Here is a 24673-nt window from a genome sequence, read left to right on the forward strand (position 1 = left end):
ATAGTGGAAGCTTGGTATGTAAAAATCTGCAGGACAGGCTTTCAGGTTGAAGATCCAGTTTGAATCCAACGTCAGTATACTGGCAGAATTCCTTCTTGCTCTGGGAGATTAGTCTTTATTCTATTAAAGCCATGAACTGGTTGGATGAGACCCACCAATATAGAGGGGGTTTTGCTTTACTTAGATGAGATCGGGCGCATTCAGGGTGGTATGGCTGTAGACGGTTTTTGCTTTACTCAAAAATTCACCCAATGTTTATAGCAGCAATGTTCACATTAGGCAAACTGTGGAAGGAGCCTCAGTGTCTATCGACAGATGAATGGATAAAGAAGATGTGGTATATATATATACAATGGAATATTACTCAGCCATTAGAAACGATGAATACACACCATTCGCTTTGACGTGGATGGAACTGGAGGGTATTATGCTGAGTGAAGTAAGTCAATCGGAGAAGGACAAACATTATATGGTTTCATTCATTCAGGGAATATAAAAAATAATGAAAGGGATTAAAGGGGAAAGGAGGGAAAATGAGTGGGAAAAATTAGAAAGGGTGACAAAACATGAGAGACTCCTAACTCTGGGAAATGAACAAGGAGTGGTGGAAGGGGAGGTGGGTGGGGGGATGGGGTGATTGGGTGATGGGCACTAGTGGGGCACTTGACGGGATGAGCACTGGGTGTTATACTATATGTTGGCAAATCGAATTCCAATAAAAAAATATACAAAAAAATCACTTATTTAAATGTTTGTTTCATCCAAAAAATTCTTCATAGAAACATCCAGAATAATGTTTAACCAAATATCTGGGCACCATGGCTCAGCCAAGCTTGTACATAAAATGAACCATCACAAATGCTGTCAGCAAATGCTGGGAAGTCACTCCAGCTCTGGGAACTCTCCAAGTCAACAGAAACAATGGAAAGCCCTTGAGATGGTCTTTCAAGGAGCTGCCAGTCTAGCTGAAACACACAACCACCATTCTTTGAGAATAAAGCCTGTACTGTTCCCTCTGACACTTAGTAACCTGCACCAGAAGTCTTCATGGCTGCTGCTGATTTGGAGAATGGGAATGTTAAGAGAGGTGTTTAAAATGCCACCACTCTCTCTTACTAAAACATTGCAGCTTCTTTCTTCATTAAGCTTTTCTCCAGTTCTAAGATTTTGACTAGATTCGAGAATTCTGTGAAAGTGGAGTCTGACAGTTTTTGCCAGCTTAGTTGCTTTTGTAGCGGGCCAGGCCCTGGAATTTGCTACTCTGCTATTTTGAGTGGCATCATCTCCCTACATTAAACCATTTTTGTGGACTCCTAAAAGTAACATGATATCTAGGCATTGTGCCTACTGTGCTTAATGGATAAGATCACCCAGGGCCCTACTTAAGGTCTTCATACCCAGAGGGCATTCTGGGTCAGCACTTCTCCAGGGATAGTGAACTTCCTGGCTCAGATCAGCTTCAGAGGTCAGAAAAATGGGGATTCAATTCCCAGCTATGCCCTTAAATCTATGATCTTGGCCAATGGACTTCTCTGAGATTCATTTTCCTTCCTTTTTCCACTTGGTTTTCAGAATTAATTTAAGAATTAAAAGAGATAACAAATGTGAAAGTACCTAGCCCAGTATTGGTACTCAAATCTAGTTCCAGTTCTCTCTCATATTAAAATTTTCCTTGAGCTTTTTATTTTCTCTCTTACCACTTTTCCATGGGGGAAATTAGTGGGTGGTAATGGCTGAATAAATTACCAGCAATTGCACTCTTGGAGATTTACCCCAAAGACACAGACACAGTGTAAAAACCGAGACACCTGCACCCCAATGTTTATAGCAGCAATGTCCACAATAGTCAAACTGTGGAAGGAGCCTCTGTGTCCACAAAAAGATGAGTGGATAAAGAAGATGTGGTATATGAATACAATGGAATATTATTCAGCCATTAGAAATGACAAACCATTTCTTCAAGGTGGATGGAACTGGGGGGTATTATGCTGAATGAAGTAAGTCAATCAGAGAAGGACAATAATTATATGGTTTCACTCATACGGGGAATATAAAAAATAATGAAAGGGATTATAGGGGAAAGGAGAGAAAATGAGTGGGAAAAATCAGACAGGGTGCCAAAACATGAGAGACTCCTAACTCTGGGAAATGAACAAGGGGTAGTAGAAGGGGAGGTGGAAAGGGGGATGAGAAAAAAAAAAAAAAGGAAAGGGGGATGAGGTGACTGGGTGACGGGCACTTGTGGGGCACTTGATGGGATGAGCACTGGGTGTTATACTATATGTTGGCAAATTAAACTCCAATAAAAAAAATTACCTCTTGAGTAGTTATTTGCATTCTCACAAAGGACAGTCTTTAGGCCATAGGATTTAAATCTTTTTGATGGAATTGAAATTCTCATTCCTTCCGGAAGAAGAACACTTTAGAAAGAAAGACTATTTCTCTCCTCTTTCCAGACACTTTGGGTGTTGGCAGGTGTTTTTGGTGAGGGAAGATCTCTGGTAGGTGATGGTATTCCACTCTTGCAGACTGGTGCATTCTTCCTCAAAAGATACGATTATACTCATTACAGTGGATTTACAGATATTAACAACCGACAGGTAGGGAGTTGTGTGATTTGAGACACATCACTCAAAACCTTACTTTGCTCATCTGTGAACTTGGGATAATGAAGGTGGCATGTGAAAACATTTTCAAAACTTGAACTTAACGAATGGGTTGCAGTATAATTATTGATTTATATATCCACTATTATAAAGTCATAGCTAAGGGCAAAATGCCCACCCACAAAGCAATAGGCTAAAAACTGTTAATGCAAGGAATTTGTGATTTATACTTACTTCTCACTTTCCATAAAGGCACAATGTCCTTACAAAATGTCTCCTAGAACAAAAATGAAGCCACAAAAATATTAATTCCTAGATTCAATTCCACTTAAAATTTTTGTGAAATTAGTTTACTTGTTTGTTTATATCAGGCTTTATTAAAAAAATATCAAGGCAGCTTACAAAGATAGAGGCTTGACAGAATTTCTTTAGGTGATGAAATTATAGATAAAAGAAAGAAAGGTAGAAAAAAGTAAGAGTGAAGTTATGAGTAATAATGAGAGTAAGTTTAGTATTAAACCCCACATAGCTCCCCACCCAATCTTATCTAATAATTAGCCTTTGAACATTTCCAGTATTCATTACCTTTTGAGATAAGCCAGCTTACCTTTGGACAGCTATGACCACTGGAAAGGACTTTTTCTTGGAGTCACCATCTTGTAATGTAGCACTTAGTCATGTTCTCCCAACTATTACTTTCTATTTTATATTCTAAATTAATCAATATGTATTGAGAGTTCAATATCTGTCAAAACTGCATTGTCACATTATCCTATTTCCATTTCATCCTCAAATAGCTTTGAGATGAGTTTCTTTAAATCTCCATTTTATAGATGAGGAAAGTAAGGTTGCAAGAGGTTAGATGACCTGCTCCCAGTTACCTTAAAGCGAGCCAGTGTGAGAGTGGTCTTTCAAACCCAGGTCTTCTGAATTTGAATCCAATGCCCGCAATACTCCATGTCATCTCACCATAATGTATATATTTTTTCTCCTCCTGCTTCACTCTAAGCTACCTGGGCATTTAATAGGTTGCTGGAGTTATTGAACAACAGATATTACACTGTTGCGAATTCAGTGAAAATGTGAGGAAACACCTCCTGACTTCACTAAGTGTACATTGAAGAAATCTATAAGGATAGAATTTTCTTCTTTTCTAGGATAGGAATGAGCCCTGCTCCACCTAACCTCTTAAAGGTGCTATCAGCTATGGAAAAGAAAAATATAACGTGGAGTACATCCAAGCCAAATTAATCATTACTTTCTTGGTTACTTCATGCAGTATTTCAGGATAAATGAGGGTTTGATAAGCCATGGCTCTTACTTCTCCCTATAGATGTCCCTTTATAGATTTTATAGATGCACCCATTTTATGCTGGTTGAAAATTTGAGGAACCAAATAAACCTCTTGCTTAGAGCGTTTCTTAAATGAAGGGGAAGAGTACTGCATACTTCCTGTTTTCTGTCTCTTTGTGGAGTACCAGATATACCTTCTCTTTCTAACAATTCTCCTTCATCTGTATATGTAGCAGGTGCAGTAACATAGATGTACAACTAATCTTTTGAAAAGTATTACACAGATTTCCCTGTCATACTTTTCTACCCTCACTGAGCCAATTAAAGATTTCATGAATTATTCCTCTTTAGTCTTGCTATAATATACCTAAAAATTATATTAAAAAAGGAAGGAAACAGAAACAAATAAATGTTTAGCAAGGTTATACTAATAGTTTTATTTTGTTTTTAGAATAGCAGATCTATGGAAAATCCTTTTCTAACTTTCCAGAATATGGTTTGAAAAGTTATTCTTGCTACTCCCAAACATTTGTTTTCTGAGTGCTTATCTTAAACTGAGGTGCACAATGAAGTTACACTGACAAGTCCCATGGGTCAATTGTTACATACTTAAAGTTTTTAATTCTCCTTGGACTTGATTAAAACATCTCAAGAAACTTGAGCCTGTAATTATATTATTAGGCTACTTTCAATCTGAAGGCTTTTTACTTTCATGGCATCATGATGTTAGATTGACTTTCTTGGTATCAGTCGTTGTGAAATCAGCCTGTCTGAAACAAAGTTTTGCTTTTCTCTCAGACATTTAGGACCCAGCCCTAGTCTTTCAGAGTTTTTATAAGAGAACTTCAAGTCTTTCTCTGTCTCTTACTCCCAGTTTTTTCTCACCTCACCCAAGTCCGATATTACATTTGGCTTACCATAAAGATTCTGTGTCTGTCTCCTCCCCTGTCCAACCTACCAATTTCACACTGACATACTTTTTAAATTAACACATTGGACTCATTTAAGACCACCCAGTCCAACTCCCTCTCATTTTCTGCTTAGAAATCCTCAATGACATCTGCTACTTACAGGAAAAGAGAACACTCTGTGTCAAAGGATTTCAGGTCTGCCCTACTCTTCCTGTGCATATTCTCTCTTATATACCCCCAAGTGGGCTGTTTTTATCTCTAACCTCCCTGTATTATGGGGCTTTTCCTGGAAACACCTAACCCTCTTATATTCTGGCCACAAATTTTCTGGCCTCTGAGCTCCCACCAGGCCTCCTCCTAGTACTTTCCTTCCTCTAGAGTGCACATAGACCATTTTTACCTTGATCAGACCAATGTTTCTTAAGCCAGGTTAAGTTGTGATTTTTTTTTATAGTTATTGGCCAGCAGGAGTCATGTGCATAGATGCTGGGAGAGGGGACATGTTTGGTAAGGCAAAGGGCTAAATATCTTCAAGTAAGATGGGAATGTTAACCACTGATTGGGAGAGATGTGTTGGGTTGCCAGATGTAACAAAAAAATAAATACAAGAAATCCAGTTAAATTTGAAGTTCAGATAAACAATTAAATTTTGTTTTAGTGTAATTGTGTCCCAAATATTGCATTGGACATATTTATATTAAAAATAGCTCTTTTTCTGAAAATCAAATTTTACTGGGCATTCTGTATGTTTTCTGGCAATCCTAGAATTGGTTCACCCTTTCAAGATAGAGGGCTCATGAGAGATGAGATTTCAAGATAGAGCCAGAAGTTCTTTTATTTTTTATTTTTTATTTTTTATTTTTTTTTCAGAAGTTCTTTTATATGCTACCAAAGATGCCTTCTGATTTTCATATTCTGCTTTAAATTGGTAATTAATTCTCTAAACCATTCATTTTCCCTCTCCAGTATGTGAACGGTACTCAGAGTCATCAGATTCTAATTGCTATTTTCCCCAACCCTCTCAACTGCTTGAGATATATTTTCACGTACATTCATTTTCACTAGTATCATTGGTGAAAATTTAAACAATTGTACTCCAATAGCACACCATGGACTACCTACTACCAGTATTTTCCAAATTACCAGTGAATGATAGGATCCTCACTCCCTGCTCCCCAAATCCCATTTTTGTAGTCTGTTTCCTAGGACTATTCCTGATACTACCTGTCTTAGGTAAGGTTCTGGGGGAAAGTAATGATGAGATGGAAATTTGTTTGTAGGTAGTTTATAGGGGGATGTTCAAAAGAATACTGTGAGGTAATAAGGGAAGCTGGATTAGCAGAGAACTTGAATTGTGGTATAGTTACGATAAAGGTCTCAGCTGACCCCATGGGAACTCAAACTAAGATGGCCTTTTAGAGATTCCCAAAATTGAAACAGGAGACCTTGGCCTTTGTATATGCCTACATTATCCCACTAATAGATCGCAGATTGCACCCAGAAGGCATGATCTTACAAGACACAGTTCCCTTCAGACAAGGCCAGTTCCCCAAAAGTTGGGAAATTGAGTGCCTTTGTCTTGAAATATTTGGGCAGGGGTCAGGAGTGGTTCTGGGCAGCACCAACACAGTATCCATTACAACAAACTTATTTCCCACTGGCTTTTATTTGTTCTATCAATCTATATAATTTTTAAAAATTTGTCTTTATTTTCCTTTTTTCTATTATTTCCCTATCTTTAACATAGTGTCTCTTCTCTCTTATATTCCGTGCAGGTTAATCTTCACTAATTGTTTTTTATATTTATTTAGTTATCTCTGCCAGCTTTTGTTTTACACCTGTTATTTCTGGGTTCTCTGAGTTTATGCTGTGTATCAAATCTCTTAAACCTTTTCTTTCAGCTCATTTAAAAATACTGGGTTAGGTTAGTTTTCATTTACTTTGTGTCTGCATTTTTCTGTTGTGTTCACAATCTACTAGAACTGGCCTTCCAAAGTGCTACTCTTACCTTTCTAAGTTTATTTTGCTGTCATAATACCTCCTGGGATCTGCTTTCTCTGGATTCTTCTGCTATCCACTACAATCTGAACTTCCCCTTCCCCTTCCCCATAGTGTCTCTGTCGTATTCAATTTGATTTCTGAAACTAGCAGCTTTCTCTTTGTATGTTGTTTGTTCTGGAGGGAACACTATGCTGGATAGTTCTGAAATCCTCAAGGGCCTAGGTCACCACAGAACTCTGATCTCTTGCTGATTCTGTGTATTTTTTTTTCCACTCACTTATAATTGAGAACCTCTGATGGCTTCCTTGAATGTTTCAGTTGCTCTCAAACCTGTTTTTCCAGTTGGATCAAGAAATGATCTGACTAGAGTGGTGGCAATGAGGATGAAGAGAAGTGAACATTAAGAGAGATATTTTAGTGATATGATCAAGGAGAATTGCTTATGGACAGTAAAAGTGAAGAGGTTCTCAAAAACAGTTCTTGGCTTGAGCAATTGGACGGTTTTGCAGAAATGGGGGAAACTGGGAGGTGAGTGGTTGGTAATGGCAGAAGCAGGCACTCTATGTAGCTATATTAAGTTTGAAGTATCTATTAGATAGCCAAGTGGATATATCAAAGAAATGTCTTTGAACTGAAAGGAAAGGTCTGCTTAGATGTCACTTTGTTTGGGAAGCCTTTCTTGAATGCCCACTTCCCATTCCATTAAGCTTGTTAACCCTTCTAACCACAGCATCCTTCAGCACTTCTATTGTAGCCTTTATCAAATTTATATTGCAATTTCCTATTTATTGGTCCATTTACTCTGTTAGACTGTGAGCTGTTTGTAGAATAGAATCTATGCTCTTCATTTTTTTTTTGTTTCCTTCCTGGCACAATGCTTACAGTCAGATGTTACTATTTGTTTAAGGCATGCATATAACAAGACAGTCAATTCCATTTTTTCCCCTATAGTTGCAATTACTGAAAATGATTTTCCAAATTCAGCGAATATTTGCCCATCTTCTATTGAGGACATACTTATGATGCTAGGTGCTATTCATTTACTTGTCTGAATACTATTTGTTTTAGATCATATTTGATCTTATGTCTAGATGAGCATAGTAAGTCTTTCAAATTAAGCATGTAATAAAAATCTCAATGTTGTTTTCACATGCAGTATCCTAAACTATGTCTTCTCAAAATTATTTTTGTATTGTCTCCTACAGCCAAATGCAGGATTTAATATTTATAATATTAAATGTCATCTTACCAAATTCAGCCCCAACTCCAAAAATAGAGATACTTTTGGATCTTGTGTATATATTTAAATATCTTGCCTTATACTGTAACCTCCTAGTGCTCAGAGGCAGAAGTTGGGAGCAGAGCAAATGAGCCAATTCCAAGTCCTTGTCCCCAGCTTCAAGAAAATACTTTCTAGTTAATAGAAAATTAATTTTATGATAGAGTTAACTTAAGTTTATTTTTTTCAAAACAGTTTTTGTCCTAATATTTTTCAAAACCACTTTCTAGAGCAAGTCACTGGTAACTTCTCCAAGAATGTAGTCGACACTATTCCCTTATCCCTCCCCCAACTTGCCACTCCACCTAATTTAGATGATTTTAATGTTAAAATTTTGTCTGATTTAGACAATGTTGATGAAATTGTGTGCTAATTTTAATACATTATTAATCTATTTAAGTTACCTGGAAAAGATCATAGCAATTTGGTGTCTTAGTGAATATTCTGATATGTAGTTTTGAATTCCTGCCTTCCACCTTTCAACACAAAATGGACTTTTGCAAAATAATTTATCAATTAAAAATGCTTTCAATTCAATATTGTCTCACACGTTCTGTGAAAAAAAAGCTGCATTTTTTTTGCCAAGTTCAGAAAAGGGATTTTGCCATTCTGTGGCTAATTCACAGTCTATTTGCTCCACTCCAGTTCTTCTTTTCCCTCTTTCACCAGCATACCAGCTGTGTTAAAAAGAAAAGTCGTATTGTAGCACCAAAAAATTTTGTATCAAGTGTTGTGGAAGATAAGTTAATTTGGGAACTAACACCCTTTCAGACTGTTCATTAAACCTGGTATAGACCCAATCAATCATATTATGCTTCAGCTCATATTTACCATTTTAGTAAAATCTCAAGGAAAAAACACTATTAAATGTCTTGCCTATGTGCAGATACATTGCCATCTAAATTTATTTACTTTTTGATAAGATTAACACATCAAGGGAATACTATAGCCTATTTCTCCTATGACTACATATGTTGGATTCTGATAATATTCCCACAAGGTCACATGGCAACTTGATGGTACAATTGAAACCAGAATCCTGGGATTCGGATTCTGAGGATTACTCTTTCTACTATGCCATGGTGATGTTCAAATACTTGCAGGAGATGCTAATCATAAAAATGGAGCACCAGCATAAAAAAAATAATCAAGATGAAACAATTTAAAGGTAAAGTACCCTCATAGCCCTCTCCCACTTAGAAAATTCTTCCTTCTTCAGTTTCAAGTTATTTAGTTGGCCAAATTTTTTAACTTAAAACTGAACTCAAGTCTGAATATCAGCTTCTACTAAGCCAATGTAGAATACATGAAATTATTACAACTTGACATTGTGATCTCCCAAGAAGTGCAATGCAAACTATTTAATTATTTCCCCTCTCACTCCTAAAATAAAATCATCTTTGGCTGGGAAATGACTGTTTACACAAAACAATATGTAGAAATTAAAACACTTTAATATAATATAAACATTTCCAGAATATAGACTGATTTTGTACCAGTACTTTTTGAAAGCTTTTTAAAACTATATATCGTCTAAACTTATCATAGACTATTTCATTTTCACTTTCCGAACTAGAAAATACAAAAATACACTGCAAATTAGATTTAACAAACAAAAAAATCAGTCTAAATTTCTTCATACATTTTTCTTGGAGAAAACCAAGAAACAAATAAACACAACAACAACAAAATACCAACAACACCAACAAAAACCCAAACAAGGAATGGATTCTGTAATGCCTGGTAATTCTCTCATTTAAAATAAATTATCTCCCATGGGTGAATAATTCACCACCACAGCAATTTGATGAATAGAAGTAAAGACAACCTCATTAAGTAAAATTACATTATATGTAAGAAACGTAATTTTGCTTTGCTTTTTTTTAAGAAAATGAGGAAAAGTAGCTTGAGGAAAAGGCATATTGAATACTTTTACTTCACTTGGCTTTTGTTAGAGGTTAAAGTTAACTCTTCACTTAGGAAAATTCAAATAACAACAATTTCATGAAACCAAACTCTTCAACTTATTTCTTCAATTCAACCTTAAGGTAACAAAACTAAAAAATTCAAAATCCAAGAGTAGACTCATCCCAAAGCATTATCTTTCTTCAATAGGTTTCATTTTCTTTTCTATTCTTATGTTCTTCTTTCTCAGAGGCTAGGTTTACACTTGTTTCTTCTTTCAATTCAATTTCAATTTTTATACCCTCAAAACTAAACTTTCCTAAATTGACAATGCCCATATTCACCTCTTCTCTTCTTCATTGGATGTTCTTGTTTTTTGTCTAAATCCATTTTCTAAATTGATTTCCTCAATTCATCCTCAGGTAAACAAAATGAAATGTTCAAATTCCTAGAACAGACTTATCCCAAAACACTGACTCTCATATTTTCTTCAATAGATTTCCTTTTATCTTATGTTCTTATGTTTTTCTTATGCTCTTTCTCAGAGGGTAGGTTTAAGCTTGTTTGTTTCTTCTTTCAATTCAATTTCAATTTATACACACAAAAACTAAGCTTTTCTGAACTGATACTGTATGCACTGTTTCTTTTCTTCACTAGATGCTCCTGTTTGTCTAAATCCATATTAACTTATTTCTTCAATTCATCCTTAGGTAAACAAAACTAAAAGTTCAAAATCCAAGAATAGATTCATCCCAAAGCATTTCCTCTTCGGTCTTTTCTTCAACAGATTTCTTTTTCTCTTTCTTGTGTTTACGTTCTTCTTTCTCAGTGGGCACACCATGGCTTTTTTTCTTTTTTCGATGTTTAAGCTTTCCTGAGCTGACACTGACTTTATCTCCCTCTCTTTTCCTTTGTCGGATGCTCTCATCCTTCTCTAGATCAGTATCTCCATAACTCTTTTTCCTTTTATGCTTGGACTGCTCTTTCTCTGGCTTTTCTTCACCTTTCTCCAGGTGCCTTCTTCTCTTTTGATGTCTCCGTTTATGACTTGCTTGATGGTCACTGGTACTGTTTTCTGAGGAAAGGTGTTTGTAAACTTCAGATTCTACACCGTATGGGCCAGAGTTATTTTCTTGTTGACTAAGGCTCAGGGGTACTGGTTTTTCTGGGAAATAGTCTCTGATGGGTTGACAAGAGGTCATAGAGTCTAGTCTCTGTTTGCTGTCATGAGCTGGTAAGCAATGAGGTAACTGGTTTTCCACTGCTTGTGAAATACTGTATGATCCTGTATAGGTCTGGGAAGTCTCAAATGGGAGTTTTTGCTCAAGCATTCTATGTTTGGGTCTGGAATCAACCATTTCTTTGTACTTATGGGTTTCCATAGAGCTATCACTAATCTTTCTAAAACAAGTCTTTGGCTCTAGTCCTCTGGCTTTCTGCACTTTGATGTAATCTTCAAGTTCATCTTGGAAAGAATCATAAGTCCTCTTTGAATGAGCTGGTAACCAGTGATGTAGCTGGCTTTCCACTGGTGAAATATTATATGGTTGTTGGTAGGTCTGGGAAGTCTCAAGTGAAAATCTATGCTCAAACATTCTTTGTCTGTGTCCAGAATCACTTTCTCTGTACCCACGGGTTTCCATAGAATTCTCTCTTACCTTTCTGAAACAAATCTTTGGATCTAGTCCTCTGGCTTTCTGCACTTTGATATAATCTTCCAATTCATCTTGGAAAGAGTCATAGGTCTTCTTTGAATGAGCTGGTAAGCAATGAGGTAACTGGTTTTCTGCTGTTTGTGAAATATTGTATGATCCTGGGTATGTTCGGAAAGTCTCACATGGGAGTCTTTGTTTAAACATTCTATGTCTGGATCTGGAATCAAGTACTTCCCTGTACCCACGGGTTTCCAAAGAACCCTCTTCCATCTTTCTGAAACAAGTCTTGGACTCTGGTCCTCTGGCTTTCTGCACTTTGATATAATCTGCATATTCATCTTGGTAAGAGTCTTGTGTCTTCTTTGAATTCTTCACTAGATTGATAACAATGGATTCTCTGCAAAGAAGACAGCAGAAGTTACTTAATAGGTTATTTTATTCTGAATATTTTCTTTGCTTTCAAAAAGATGAGTTTAGAGAAACACAAACAACAAAAGCCCAAACCAATTTTAAAAGCCTACTGCAATACAAAAGCTATAAATCATCACTTTTTATGCCAAAACGAAGTATGAGGGATTGTCAGATATCTCCCATGTATCTCACAATTTTTTATACACGCAAAGATTTTCAGGGCTGAGATAAAAGGGAAGATGGGTACAAAGGTGCAGACATAGCTGCTACAGTCTTAGTACTTAAAATGTAAGGCATGTGGGGATAGTGGGAAAGGACCAATTATATTTAGTGCCCTGAAGATGGTCTGATCGGAATGTCCCATTATTTTAAAAGTTTAAATTAGTTCCACATAGAGATCTCAATATATAATGGCTATTGATTTCTGGAACCCTAAGATTTAAAAGACGAGTCTAAATGAAGGTTAATTTGGTTAATTGGACAATTTACCTCCTAAGTATTTTGTATTTCTACTTTGAGTAACATATAACAGAATAAATATAATATTAACAGAAAACACTATGCTTTGATTTTTAAAGCAACAAACCAAAAATACAATAGCTAGATGCCCCTCTATCCTGCTACCTGACTTATCAGTCACTAATTGTCCACTTAATCCTCTCCTCCATAAAACAACAGAATAAAATGGAAGAATTATTTATTGAGCTCCTATTATGTGCCAGGCTAGGCACCGTACACATATTTTTAATATTTCATTTTAACCACTTCATATTAGAGCTGTCCAAAGTTATACACTTGTTAGAAAGAGAAATCTGATATTCTAATCTAGATCTAACAGCAAGACCTTTGTTCTTAGCCACTGTACTTCACTGGGAGGATGATGACCAGATCACTCTATTTCCTGGAACTAAGTAACCTTTCAGGAATTATTTGAGTTTGTATGGCTCAAGAGAATGATCCTTTAGCATCTCCCCAGAGAAGGACAATGCTGTCTGGTCAGGAGGGGTGCCAATTATCTAGCTCTGCCAGCATACTATCATTGCTAAAGAACTTCCCTAGGGGATTCCAGTAGCATGTACTATGTGACAAATACCATCAACTGTAGCAGTATCAACTCATAGGGAAATGAAAGCCTAGAAAGTTTGTAAAATATATGCAAGGTTACTTGACAGAAGCCCTGCTCTTTGGTGTTGCAGGAGCACTTTGGTAAAAGATACTTACTTAATTTGGTGTTCACTTCCTTGCATATGGGACCGGAACATTTCTAAAGATGTAAAGGTGATATTACAAATATGGCAAATGTAGGTTCTCATACTAAATGCTGAAAAAACAGAGAGTCCAAGTTAAGAAGGTCAATATGGATACACTTAAAATCCAAAGCTGGACAGGAATTTACTAGAAATCATCTACTGAACTTTCCCAATTTAAAGATGAGACCCAGAGATGTCAAATAACTTGGTCAAAGTGAAAGAGCCAATCAGTAATAGAGATAACCTCTCAAAGCCCATGCTTCTTGATTTAAAGCCCAGAATTCTTTACATTTCACCATACTGTTTCTCTAACCTTGGCCTCTTTCCTAGGCAACTGCTATCTCCTTGCCTATTGTTAATACATGGAAATGCAGCAAGCACTTCAAATTTAGTACGCCCAACCAACCTTTGCCTCTTAATCCCTTAACCAACTTTTTTGCTTGCTCCTAATTCTCTTTCAACCCAAGAAAAACCTGAAATGTCCCAAAAGGTTAAACAAAAACAAATTTTTACTCTCTTACCTGAAATCACTGTAGTGCATTAGTTTACCAAAAGTAATTTCCACAGACAGATTTTAGAAAGGAGAGAGGTTCAGTGAGCCCCACTCTCAGGATAAAGCTGAAAGCAAAATTCTAAAGCAAAACTACTAGTTACCACTTCCAAAGAGTTAAGAACTATAGAATAGGTATACTATCTACCTCTCTATTCTGCTTCTTAGGTAGAATTGAAAGAGGATAAATTAATCTTTATTTTCTTAACTTCATCATCCTTCCACTTTCTCTTTGGTCAGAAGTAGCAAATAATAAATTTCATAAGCTAAATATAAAATAATCCTACTCTAAAGAAGAGGAAATAAATTGGTGGCTGCAGTAATTTTAGGGTCAAGTGAGGTCATGTTTTAAATCAAACAGCAACTTAATCATTCAAAGGATGCTAAACTAATCATTATCAAGTGTACTAGCCTTGTCCAAAGATTATTCACAGAAACAGGAGAATATTATCAAGGGGAAAGAAAGATGCTAACTTGGAAAAACACAAGGATTCTGCTTATTACCGACATATACTCTAGTGAACCAGGAGAACTCAGCAGGTTACACCAAAGACTGAATGAATGATTCCTTATAATTATCCTCTCTCCCAGTGCTCTGATTTCGTGTTCACCAAGTTATTTTTTGATTATAATTTGTTTCCTATATTCTTTGATACCATAAAAGGGATACCCTGGATGATAGATTCAAATTTTAAAAACCCTGGGAACTGAAAAAATATACTCCTCCTACCATAAATCAATACTAGAATGACAATGTATTAACTTAAATTAAAATGTTTCCCAGACTTCTCTGATAAGAATTAGAGTATTATATAAATATAGATCCCCAAGCCCCTTCCCTGGAGGACATGATACAATATCTGTGGGAGAGGGAATTTGTATTTTAACAATACCCCAGGTAATTATTATTAGAGAATGTGCGGGAAATACACTAATGGAATACCTTTCTAGTTCCTTGATTATTTATCAGTGTTTGCCAAGTTTGTTTATGATCTGAGCAAGTCCCTGATTTGAGGCTGATCTACCCCGAAGATTCTGGACTTCCTGCAAAGCAAAGGACTAAATCTAGGACTATGCATGCTCATGACAAACCTTTTATAAAACTATTAATGTCCTCATTTAACAAGTATGAAAATTAAGGCTTAGATTCACTTGGCCAACACAAGACATTTTGAGAGCACTCAAGTTATGTAAGATAAGCAGGAATCCTGGTTTCTTCTAGCTTCGTGGTTCTCAATGCTAGCTACACATTAGAACCATGTGGAAAACTTTAAAAATATTCATGTTACAGTTCCACATCGGGGCATTTAAATCAGAATCTCCAGGAGTGGAACCAGGCTTTCTTACTTTCTGAAAGTGTTTTTAGATGATTTTTCTAAACAGCCATTGTTGAGCACCACTGCCTAATATTGAGCTAATGATCTTCATTATGATTATAAACTCAGATTATATTTGAAGTTTTGCATATTTGTTTAGTACTTATACAGTATATAGTATACATAATTTTCTCCTCAGTTCCTCCTTTGTTTCTTCACAAATTGGATCAGAAGATTATAAATAATATTGGGAAGCCTGGGCAGGGGTTGAGCGTCTGCCTTTGGCTCAGGGCATGATCCCGGAGTCCCAGGATCAAGTCCCGCATTGGGCTCCCTGCATGGAGCCTGCTTCTCCCTCTGCCTGCCTCTGCCTCTCTCTCTGTGTCTCTCATGAATAAATAAACAAAATCTTAAAAAAAGATTATAATATAGGTAATAGAGGGGCCTAGAGAAACTGCAGGTCACATATAAAAATTCGAGAGGCAGTTCTGGAACTGTGGTCTGATTACTATTACTTTAGCCCTCGTCTTTTTCATACACTGATATTTTCTATCTTTTTCTAGATATAGACATCTCAGAAAATAATATATATAAATGGTATAAACACTTTCTGTGAAGATATGAAGCCTATTTATTGGCTCCAAGATCAGAATTCCTGGTCTAATCCTTCTGTAACATGCCTCAACTATGTTTTTCTTTTCCTTATTTATTTTTTCTATATATTTTTATTGGAGTTCAATATGCCAACATATAGCATAACACACAGTGCTCATCCCGTCAAGTGCCCCCTCAGTGCCCATCACCCTCTTTTCCTTTTTTAATTGAAATATAATTAATATATAATGTTATACTAGTTTCAGGTATACCAGCAGAATGATTCAGTAATTTTATACATTACTTAGTGCTCACCAAGATAAGTACACTCTAAATTTCTTTTATCCACTATGTTTCTTACACTTTCTATTCTCCCGTCTTAGTCTGTTCCTCGGTCTTCTCTAACTTTGTTGTCCTCAGCTCTGCTAAGATTCCTTGTTTTTGACTCACTCCAGAAACTCAAGCTTCTTTGCATCTTGTACCTTTCAGAATCTTCCATAACCTAACACTTGTGATGCCCATTTTTCTCCTAATCACAGCTCTATCTTATAACTCCCCAGACTAAGATCTTTGTTTTCAAAGCACAGATTAGGGAAATGCATGTCTTTATAGTCTAACATTGTGGTTCTCAATCCTAGCTTTATATTCTAATCAACTGGAGAGTTAAAAAATAGGAAACAAAACACTAATGTGTAGGTCCTAGGGATTCTAATTTAATTGATTTGAGGGATGGCCTGAGCGTTGAGATTTCTAAAAGCTTCCTGCATGATGCTAACATGTAGTCAAGGTGAGAACCACTGGTCTAATAGTTTAAATAGAAAACAATCGAGAGCTACATATAAGCAAATATACAACTTAGTGTGAGATTTACTATTTGAAAAAAAAACAGAAAAAGTCTAATTTACCTGTTTTAAAGTTATGACAGGCGAACAAACATTTCAAAAAAAGTAACATTTGTTAAGGACCTATTCTGTGATGGGTACTGCATATACCGCTTCAACTTCATCCTTTGACAATCCTGTGAAGTAGCCTTATTTTCACTTTACACCTGAGGAATCTGAGATACAACTGGTTAAGTGACTTCAAACATATCTATCAATATATATTTATCCTTCTACATGACACTGCCTCTCAATAAACAATTAGCAAATATTGAGAAAAACTATGTACTTATTACCATATAAAGTCCTGAGATGGATATTGCAGAATAAAATATAATCCATTGTCTCAAGAAGGCTAATTCACTTAAGGGTCTATAATTAATGCAATTGGCAATGAACAGTGAAGTCTATGAGAAATCAGAGGAGGGGGAGAATACCAGTAGCCAAAGCAGTAAGGAAGTTATGATGGGTCTTGGAAGACAAGAAAAGATTTGAATTATAAGGAAGGCAGATAAAGGCATTCCAGGGGATGAAAACAGTATCAGATATGGCAGAGACAGAAATAAGCATGATGTACTGGCTTCAAATAATCTGTTCAATAAACACTAAGCACCTATGTGGCACCAAGCATCATGCTAGATTCTAGGGGTACAAGATGAATAAAATGGGCAGGTTGCTCACAAATCCAAGTGAGAAACAGATATATAAACAAAGAATTTCAGTCTCACTTGGTAAAAGAGGTATGCTTAAGGGGTATTAGGAGCTCAAAGAAAGCAGAGGCACTTAGCACAGTATGGGGACCTGAAGAAGGCTAATGGAAGAGATGATGCCTTAGTTAAACTTGGAAGGATGAAAAATAGTTAACTTGATGAAAACAGTTGAGAAGACTATTGAACGTAGAGGGACTAGCATGATAGAAGCGTATTACTGTTTATAAGAACTTAAAACTTGGAATTGTTGTAGAATAAAATATAACAGGACAAGATGGGAGAGGCAAAAGGGTGTTAGATCAGAGAGATATATATGTTATGCTAAGGAGCCTAGACTTTTATCCTGTGTAGTGGGAAACCTTGAAATGCTTTTAGTAGTAAGTAACATGGTCAGCTATGTTTTAGAGAAATCTCTCCTCTAGCTGCAATATAGAGGATAAATTTGACAGGAACAAATTTCAAAGTAAGGAGACTACATGCATGTAAATAACTAGACCAGGCAAGAGATAAGGAGGGCATGGGCTAGAACACAAAGGGATAGAGAAGAGCAGGAAGATTGGTGAAATATACTATTAAAACTGGCAAAACTAAAAAAAAAAAAAAAAAAAAACCTGGCAAAACTTGGTGACTTATTGAATATGGGAGATAAGTTTACCTGAAGGGTGTGGAAGGGGAAGTGTAGAAGAATGGAAGAGAGTCTTGGAGAGTGGTGTAGGTTTTGAAATCATTCTGAGAGGAAAGCGAAGGAAAAGGTAAAGGATTAAGTGGGATTACAAATCCCCAGAAATTAGATTCCAAGACTCTGTTGAGGTACCCAATCTCTAGCTTTACATAATTTTCCATAACATCACTCAGTATCCTGAATGTAAAAGTAGAAAAGGTGGATTGTGGAACTGATCCAGAGTTGAAATCTTGCTACTAAGGAGTGAGAGAATAACAATGATGTATATGCAAAACCTTCCAAGTGAGAGAATAACAATGACGTATATGCAAAACCTTCCAAAGGGTTGTTACAGCACTGAAGTGTGAAATGATGGTAGTGGAAATGTAATAGCAGGGTCTAGAAAGGAAAAAAAAAGTTCTAATAAGACTTGATAAGATTTATTGATGGACAGGATATAGGAAAATTAAGTAGTCAAAGATGCCCTAAAAGATTCAAATGTAGGTGACTAATAAATAGTGGTATTATTGTCAAAGACAGGAATCTTGGGAAATTCAAGTTGGTTTTACAGAAGATTAATTCAATTTTAGATATGTTGAGTTACAGGTAAAGGTGAGATATTTAAGTGCAATAATGAGGCTAGAAATTAGTAAGATAAATAAAACAAATACAATAAATAAAAAATACATACATACTTTAGTTCCATATCGTTATGGTAGCCATTCCTGTGCTAATAAGATCTGGGCTGGATGAGGGACATGAAGAAAGCAGTGAGAATGATGAAGAAAGAGATTAGGTATAGTAGGAACATATATAAACAAAACAGATAGGGAAAAAGGCAGAGACAGAAAGAAGGTAGAAAATGAGTAATGAATGAAATAGTTAAGGTGTCATATATTGAATTGTATCTGTTTTACCACTTGCTCGCTTATAATATGGGCTTCTGCTGTTCTGTTCTTTGAAATTCTCATTAGCTAATTTAAATTCTCTACCTATTTTTTAATCCTTCACTGTTTACTGTTCTTTTTTGTTTGTTTGTTTGTTTGTTTACTGTTCTTAAAATGGAACAGTCAAAGCAGGGCTGAAAGTTTGTTCTCTCTCTATTATGCTAATGGACAGCACTCCCTCCCTGGCCAGAAGAAAATTTCACCCAAATCCTCCTCTTATTCTAATAACCTTGAAACTTCAGAATGATAATATGACCCTCCCTTTAGATGTGATCAGATTATATACACTTCTTATAGCTGACTCAGTTCCAATTTTACCTAATGCCAGCCATTAAACTAGAAGGTACTTATTTCAGATATCCTCACTTCAGCAATAGGATGAATATCTTAACAAGTAAAAGTCTTGTCATTTCTCCAAACATCTATGTTCAGAAGCTCTACCACTTTTATATCTGTACTTGCTTAAATCAACATTCTTTAAAATCCTAGATAAAAACACAGACCTCTATCTAACTTCTGGGGATATGTTGAATCACATTAATTAGGAAATTTAAAATAGTACAAATACAGGGTTAGTACTCAATATATCATGATTAATAGTTCACTGATTCTATATTAAACTAATCTCTACTGAGGTAGGCCTACTCTGTGCCAGTTTCTCTCTCTAGCACTGGAAATACAGATGAGTTACATAAAATACCTTCCCTCAAAGGCCTTACATTCTAGTGGGAGATATAAACACATGGAGAGAAAATTAGACATGCAGGCTAAGGAAGCACAGAAGTTAAGTCTTGAAGGAAGTGAAAAGGCTTCCTGAGAAGTAGCATGTTAAAGAATGATTAGGAATTAGCTAAAGAAGAGGAACATGGAGATGTTCCAGGCAAAATGACAGCATGAACAAGGGCACAGAGACAAGAAATAGGGTAACGGTTACTGGAAACCATAAGCAGTTTGCAGGTTCTGACCTATACAGATCATGACAAGAAGTAGCAGGGGATAAGCCTGGAAAAGATAGGCAGGGACAAGATGGTAAAGAACTATGAAGCTTAGATTTTTATCCTCAGAAAAATGAGAAACAGTTGAGGATTTTTAAATAGGGAATGACATGGAAAGATGTGCACTCTAGGTGAAACACTCTTGTGGTTAAATTGAGGGTAGATCTGCAGAGACAAAACCGATGGCAGGGAGAGTAGTTAGGAGGCTGTGGCAATATTCTAGAACAGTGCTTCTCAAAAGTTACTGTGAATACAAATCACGTAGGGATCTTGTCAAAATGCCATTTCTGATTCAGTATGTCTGCAGTGAGACCTGAGATTCTTTTTTTTTTTTCTAACAAGCTCCCAAGTGATGCTGATGATGCTGACCACAAGCCACACTTTGAGTAGCAAAGCTCTAGGAAAGATGTTGAGGGCCTGACCTAGTATGGGAAGAGTAGGACTGGAGATAAGGGAACAGGCAAAATAGTCATGGCTTGCTGTTTCATTATAAAAAGTGAAGAAGGTAGTATTGTGGGATTCACATTTAACTATAGGTTTCTACTCAGAATGACTGAGTAGAGTGAGATGGATATGAGGTAACCAGGTAAAGCAGTAGTTGCCAGTTGGATATAGGAGTCCAAAGCTTGACAGAAAGGTCATTAAGCATACAGATAAGAGATGAAATCAGGGGAACAGATAAGATCTGTTTGTAGAGTAAGGTCAAGAATGGAGCCACAAGAACACCTACATTTAGGTAATGAATTATATTAAAAAAAAAGAGCCTCCAAAGAAAACAGAAAAAAAACAAAAAACAAAAACAGAAGAACTAGAGCATAAGGAGTTACATATGACGAAGAATAGGGCTTCAAGGTGGGAGTAATGAGCATTTTCACATGAAGCAGAAAGGTCTAGTAAGAAAAGAATTGAAAAATAACAGTGAGGGGAGGAAAAGAAGTGGGTGGAAGAGAGAATATGAAAAAGGAATAAAATACGCTAGTAGTGAGAAGGTGCCTGTGGGGGAAAAATGAAAAAAAAAATGGTTAGAAGAGCAAGTGGATTATTCCAGTCAGGATCAGAATCTTTACTGTGCCTGAATTCTTGCCACTCTATCTCCTTTGTTAATTCTCTCTTTCCCACTTCTACCAATCTAAATCATATACTTCCTCTATGAAGGTTTTCTGAACCATAATGCTTCACTCCCCTAGTTACCAAAAATATGTACACGGAAATTCATGTCTGTAGCCTCTTTCAATGAAGTGTTATTAACCCAACTAGTTTATACACTTGCTCCTTCAGGGAAAATGGTATATCCTCTTTGTATTCCCAATAATGACTAGCCTAACACCCCAGAGACACTTTAGCCATACTTAGTGACTGAAAATATAATCATGTGACACTAATTAAAAATACTTCTTTATGTACCTATGATATAACATGGAGCCATGGGAATACCTATACATGATTCTATAATTAATAAAGGTCATCTAAATCTTTCTGAGTCTCATTTTCTAGAAAACTAACAGACAGAACTAGATGGACTCTGAAGTCTTTACTCATCTAAAATTCTATGATCCTATCAGTACTATCAACTTCCTACTCAATAAGAGCAAAATGATATATACATAAGCCAGTATGCTTTATAAAATATAAACTTCCTATGAAAGAGTTTTGGGATATTTTTACTGTTTACCATTTGCATCTGAATTTGCTGGAAGAGGTTTCTCTCTTATCTTGTCTACAAACTTCTTCCTAGCTTCATTTCTTTTGTGTTTTTTCCCAACATAATGTTGCTGGGCCATTAATGGACTATTAAAGGAAGCAGGACAGAGCTTGCAATACTTGTTTGGATTATTCAAATCCAAAGCACTGCTGGAAGAGGAAGGCATAGTCTTGTCTTTAATCCCACCTGGAGGAGGCTTGATCGCAAGGGGCTTCAGAAAAGTTGATTCTGCAGAAGTAGTAAGAGGCACATCTGCTGAAATAGTTGTAATGAGAAGTGATCAACATATATTCAGCTATTAGAGCTGCATTCATTATAAAGTATTAAGGAAATTCAGAATTATTTAAAAACCTGCTATCTTTGGACATTTTCCACACAGGGCTGTTGGATAAAGGTACTCAGGTTAAAAAGAATTTCCTTCTGTGAGAATAGAAATTCGAAGACAAGTCTGTCACCAAGTTTCTCCAACAAAAGTACAAGAAGGAATATTAGCATCAGGCATTGGCTAATTATATTCATTAGAAAAATAGATGAAAGCATGAAAGCTTAAGATGGTTCTTGAAATTAGTGAGGGAAAAACAGATGGTATCAACTTCTAAGTTGGTGTCTTTCTTGAGTAGCCCAATAAGTCTAGATCTGTGGTGTTTGTAACAAAATAAAATTTATGCAGTTGTTTAAGGCTACAAAATTATGTGTTTCCACAATTATATAGTTATTTCAGAGCTATTAGATTTAGTATCCTATCTGAGCTCAAATTGATGAATTTTGGGGACTGAAAATAAGACTTGACAAGATGCTTTCTACTATAGGGCATACTGATTCTAACCCCCTTTAGATGACATAAGAAAAATAAATATACAAAATTAGACTAGAATAAGTTTAAAAATAATTCTGGTTTAATTTATTAAGAATATAGTATGTTTTAATGCTGGATAAGGCCTACAATATGAGTTAGAAATTAATGTTGGTAAATTTTCCATGCTAGGCATGCCTTATTCCTGAAGTGTTTAACCTAGTGGGAATGTGGTAAATTATTTATTCCAGTGGATTAATCATTTTTTGTTCTAGCACACAAAATTCTCAAAATACAAGTTTGGTTTTCCAGGGTACACTCTGCTACCTTAGACCAGAAGTGAGATCTTTGGGTTAAATTTCTCATGTGCTGGTGACTCAACATTACTAGAAAGAGGAAAGAGGCAATGTTTTAGAGTTCTCTGTATCTTTGGGATCTAGCATAAAATAAGTGATCATTACTGATTGAGGATGTTGGTGGTATTTTTTCTTTATATTCATAAAAAGAATGAATGATTAGGGTAGAGGGAGATTCCATAACTTATTTATTTTTTGCTTATAGTTATAGTCAGAAAATGCGACACCATAAATATATTATGGTGAAAATACTAGTCTGAACACACATATGAGATAATGTTTTACAAAGTATTAAAGAAAAAAGTGAGATAGATGGCAAGGGGAAGTATATGAAGGAGATAAGATTTTATGATTTGATTAGAAATGGAGAGCTCAGGCTGCTTTTTGTTGTTTCTCTTTAACAGCATAGAAAATTACTTGCTTTCATTTGTATTTAATAAACCGAAAAGGAAAGGTGATAACATTTCTTAAAATTCAGTGAGCAATTAATAATCTCCATACTAAATAACAAAGACACAGAAGAGATTAACTAGGAAGAAGAATAATCAAATTATTACTCCAGAGTGAAAGTCTCTCCAATTAAAAAAAAAAAAAACTTGGATAGCAAAGTTGGAAAAAAAAAAAAAAAGAACGAGAGACCCTGTATTGAAGCTAAAGAGGTGAATGTAATCTTACCCATCTCTGGCTGAAATCCTGATGGAGATACCTGATCATGCTCCTCCATTAACTGCTTCAGTTTTTTAGCATGGACTTTTCCCACATAGTGAGACTGAGCAACAACTGGGGAGCTAAATATCATGTTGCAGAGATCACAAAATTTGTTTCTGTCCACTACTTCACTCCTATGCACCTGAAATAAGCACAATCTTGTTAGAATGATTTGATAATTCAAAGTTTAGAATTACGACATCAATATAGGTCACTCACCTGAAAATTCCTAACATCCATCTTCATTTTCTTACCAGGCACTTCATTTTGTTCCCCATGCATTTGAAAATAAAACCTAACATTTTGAGCATGTTTTTCACTCTGAAAAAAGATATAATATGACTTTGTTTATTTAATAACAGAGGCATCCTGAGTTACACCTCTTTGAATTTGAGGATAGCACTCGTGAGCTGTAAAAATGTGGTGTGTACCAAGTTAATGAAAGAGCTTCACATGCTTCTTCAAATTTCTAAATCTCAGTAAAATGAAATAATGCTATAATTTAGAGGTAACTTTTATATTCCTGTTTTAGGCAGAGATTCCTGGTTGCTTTCCAGTATCAAATTTGTTCTTAGTTACACATCTTGGACAACATACCCAGCTAAAAGACTGCATGTTTCAGCCTCCCTTTCAGTGAAATGTAACCATGTGACTAGATTCTGGCCAGTAAGATATAATCTGAACTGCTGGGTGGAACTTCTGGGAAATCTCCTTGACAGACTGAGGGATAAACCCTTCTAAACTTCTTCCCTTCTGTTTCTGGAATCAAGCTGGAAAGGTCAGAGTTCCAATAGTCATGGGACTATAGGGGACCTTGAGGACAAAAGCTAGCTCAGCAAAACAGAAAGACAGAAAATGCCTAGGTCCCTGATGGGGTCATGGAACTGTCATATCAGTCCTGTACTTCCTATCTCTCAAATTCTTTTATGTGAAGATTTTAACCCTTCTAGGTTAAGCATATTAGAAAAATCTCTAAAAAATGTGTAATGAACTATGTAAGAATAACAAAAATGGTGTAGGTAGAAGGGAAACTAACATTCCTGAGCATATGCTGTGACACAACCACTATCTACAGAATTTTAAATTATGAAATAGATCCATCTTATAGAAAAGTACAGGCAATAATATAGCTGGAGCCCATACCCATCA

At 35.9% G+C, this 24673-nt stretch overlaps 1 protein-coding gene across 13 annotated transcripts in view; it reads right to left on the reverse strand.

The window, feature by feature from the left end:
• Positions 1 to 9526: 9526 nt before the first annotated feature.
• Positions 9527 to 24673, reverse strand: part of ZMAT1 (zinc finger matrin-type 1) — a 31459-nt gene continuing 16312 nt past the window's right edge. For 2 of the 13 annotated variants that reach the window (XM_025431656.3, XM_025431661.2), the window contains exons 3-7: positions 23744 to 23845; positions 23492 to 23666; positions 21854 to 21922; positions 13283 to 13382; positions 9527 to 12047 (exon numbers count right to left, since the gene is read on the reverse strand). In XM_025431656.3, coding sequence (XP_025287441.1) covers positions 10724 to 12047; positions 13283 to 13382; positions 21854 to 21922; positions 23492 to 23666; positions 23744 to 23845 — 1770 coding nt within the window. In that variant the 3' untranslated portion in view covers positions 9527 to 10723. Of the gene's footprint in view, positions 12048 to 13282; positions 13383 to 16676; positions 16829 to 16948; positions 18654 to 18714; positions 20825 to 21637; positions 21826 to 21853; positions 21923 to 23491; positions 23667 to 23743; positions 23846 to 24673 lie in introns of those variants that run through there. The other 11 variants (XM_025431659.2, XM_025431663.2, XM_025431658.2 and 8 more) reach the window with 10 other exon arrangements.

Source organism: Canis lupus, chromosome X (assembly GCF_003254725.2).
Source record: "Canis lupus dingo isolate Sandy chromosome X, ASM325472v2, whole genome shotgun sequence".
In the NCBI taxonomy this organism is placed as follows: Eukaryota; Metazoa; Chordata; class Mammalia; order Carnivora; family Canidae; genus Canis; species Canis lupus.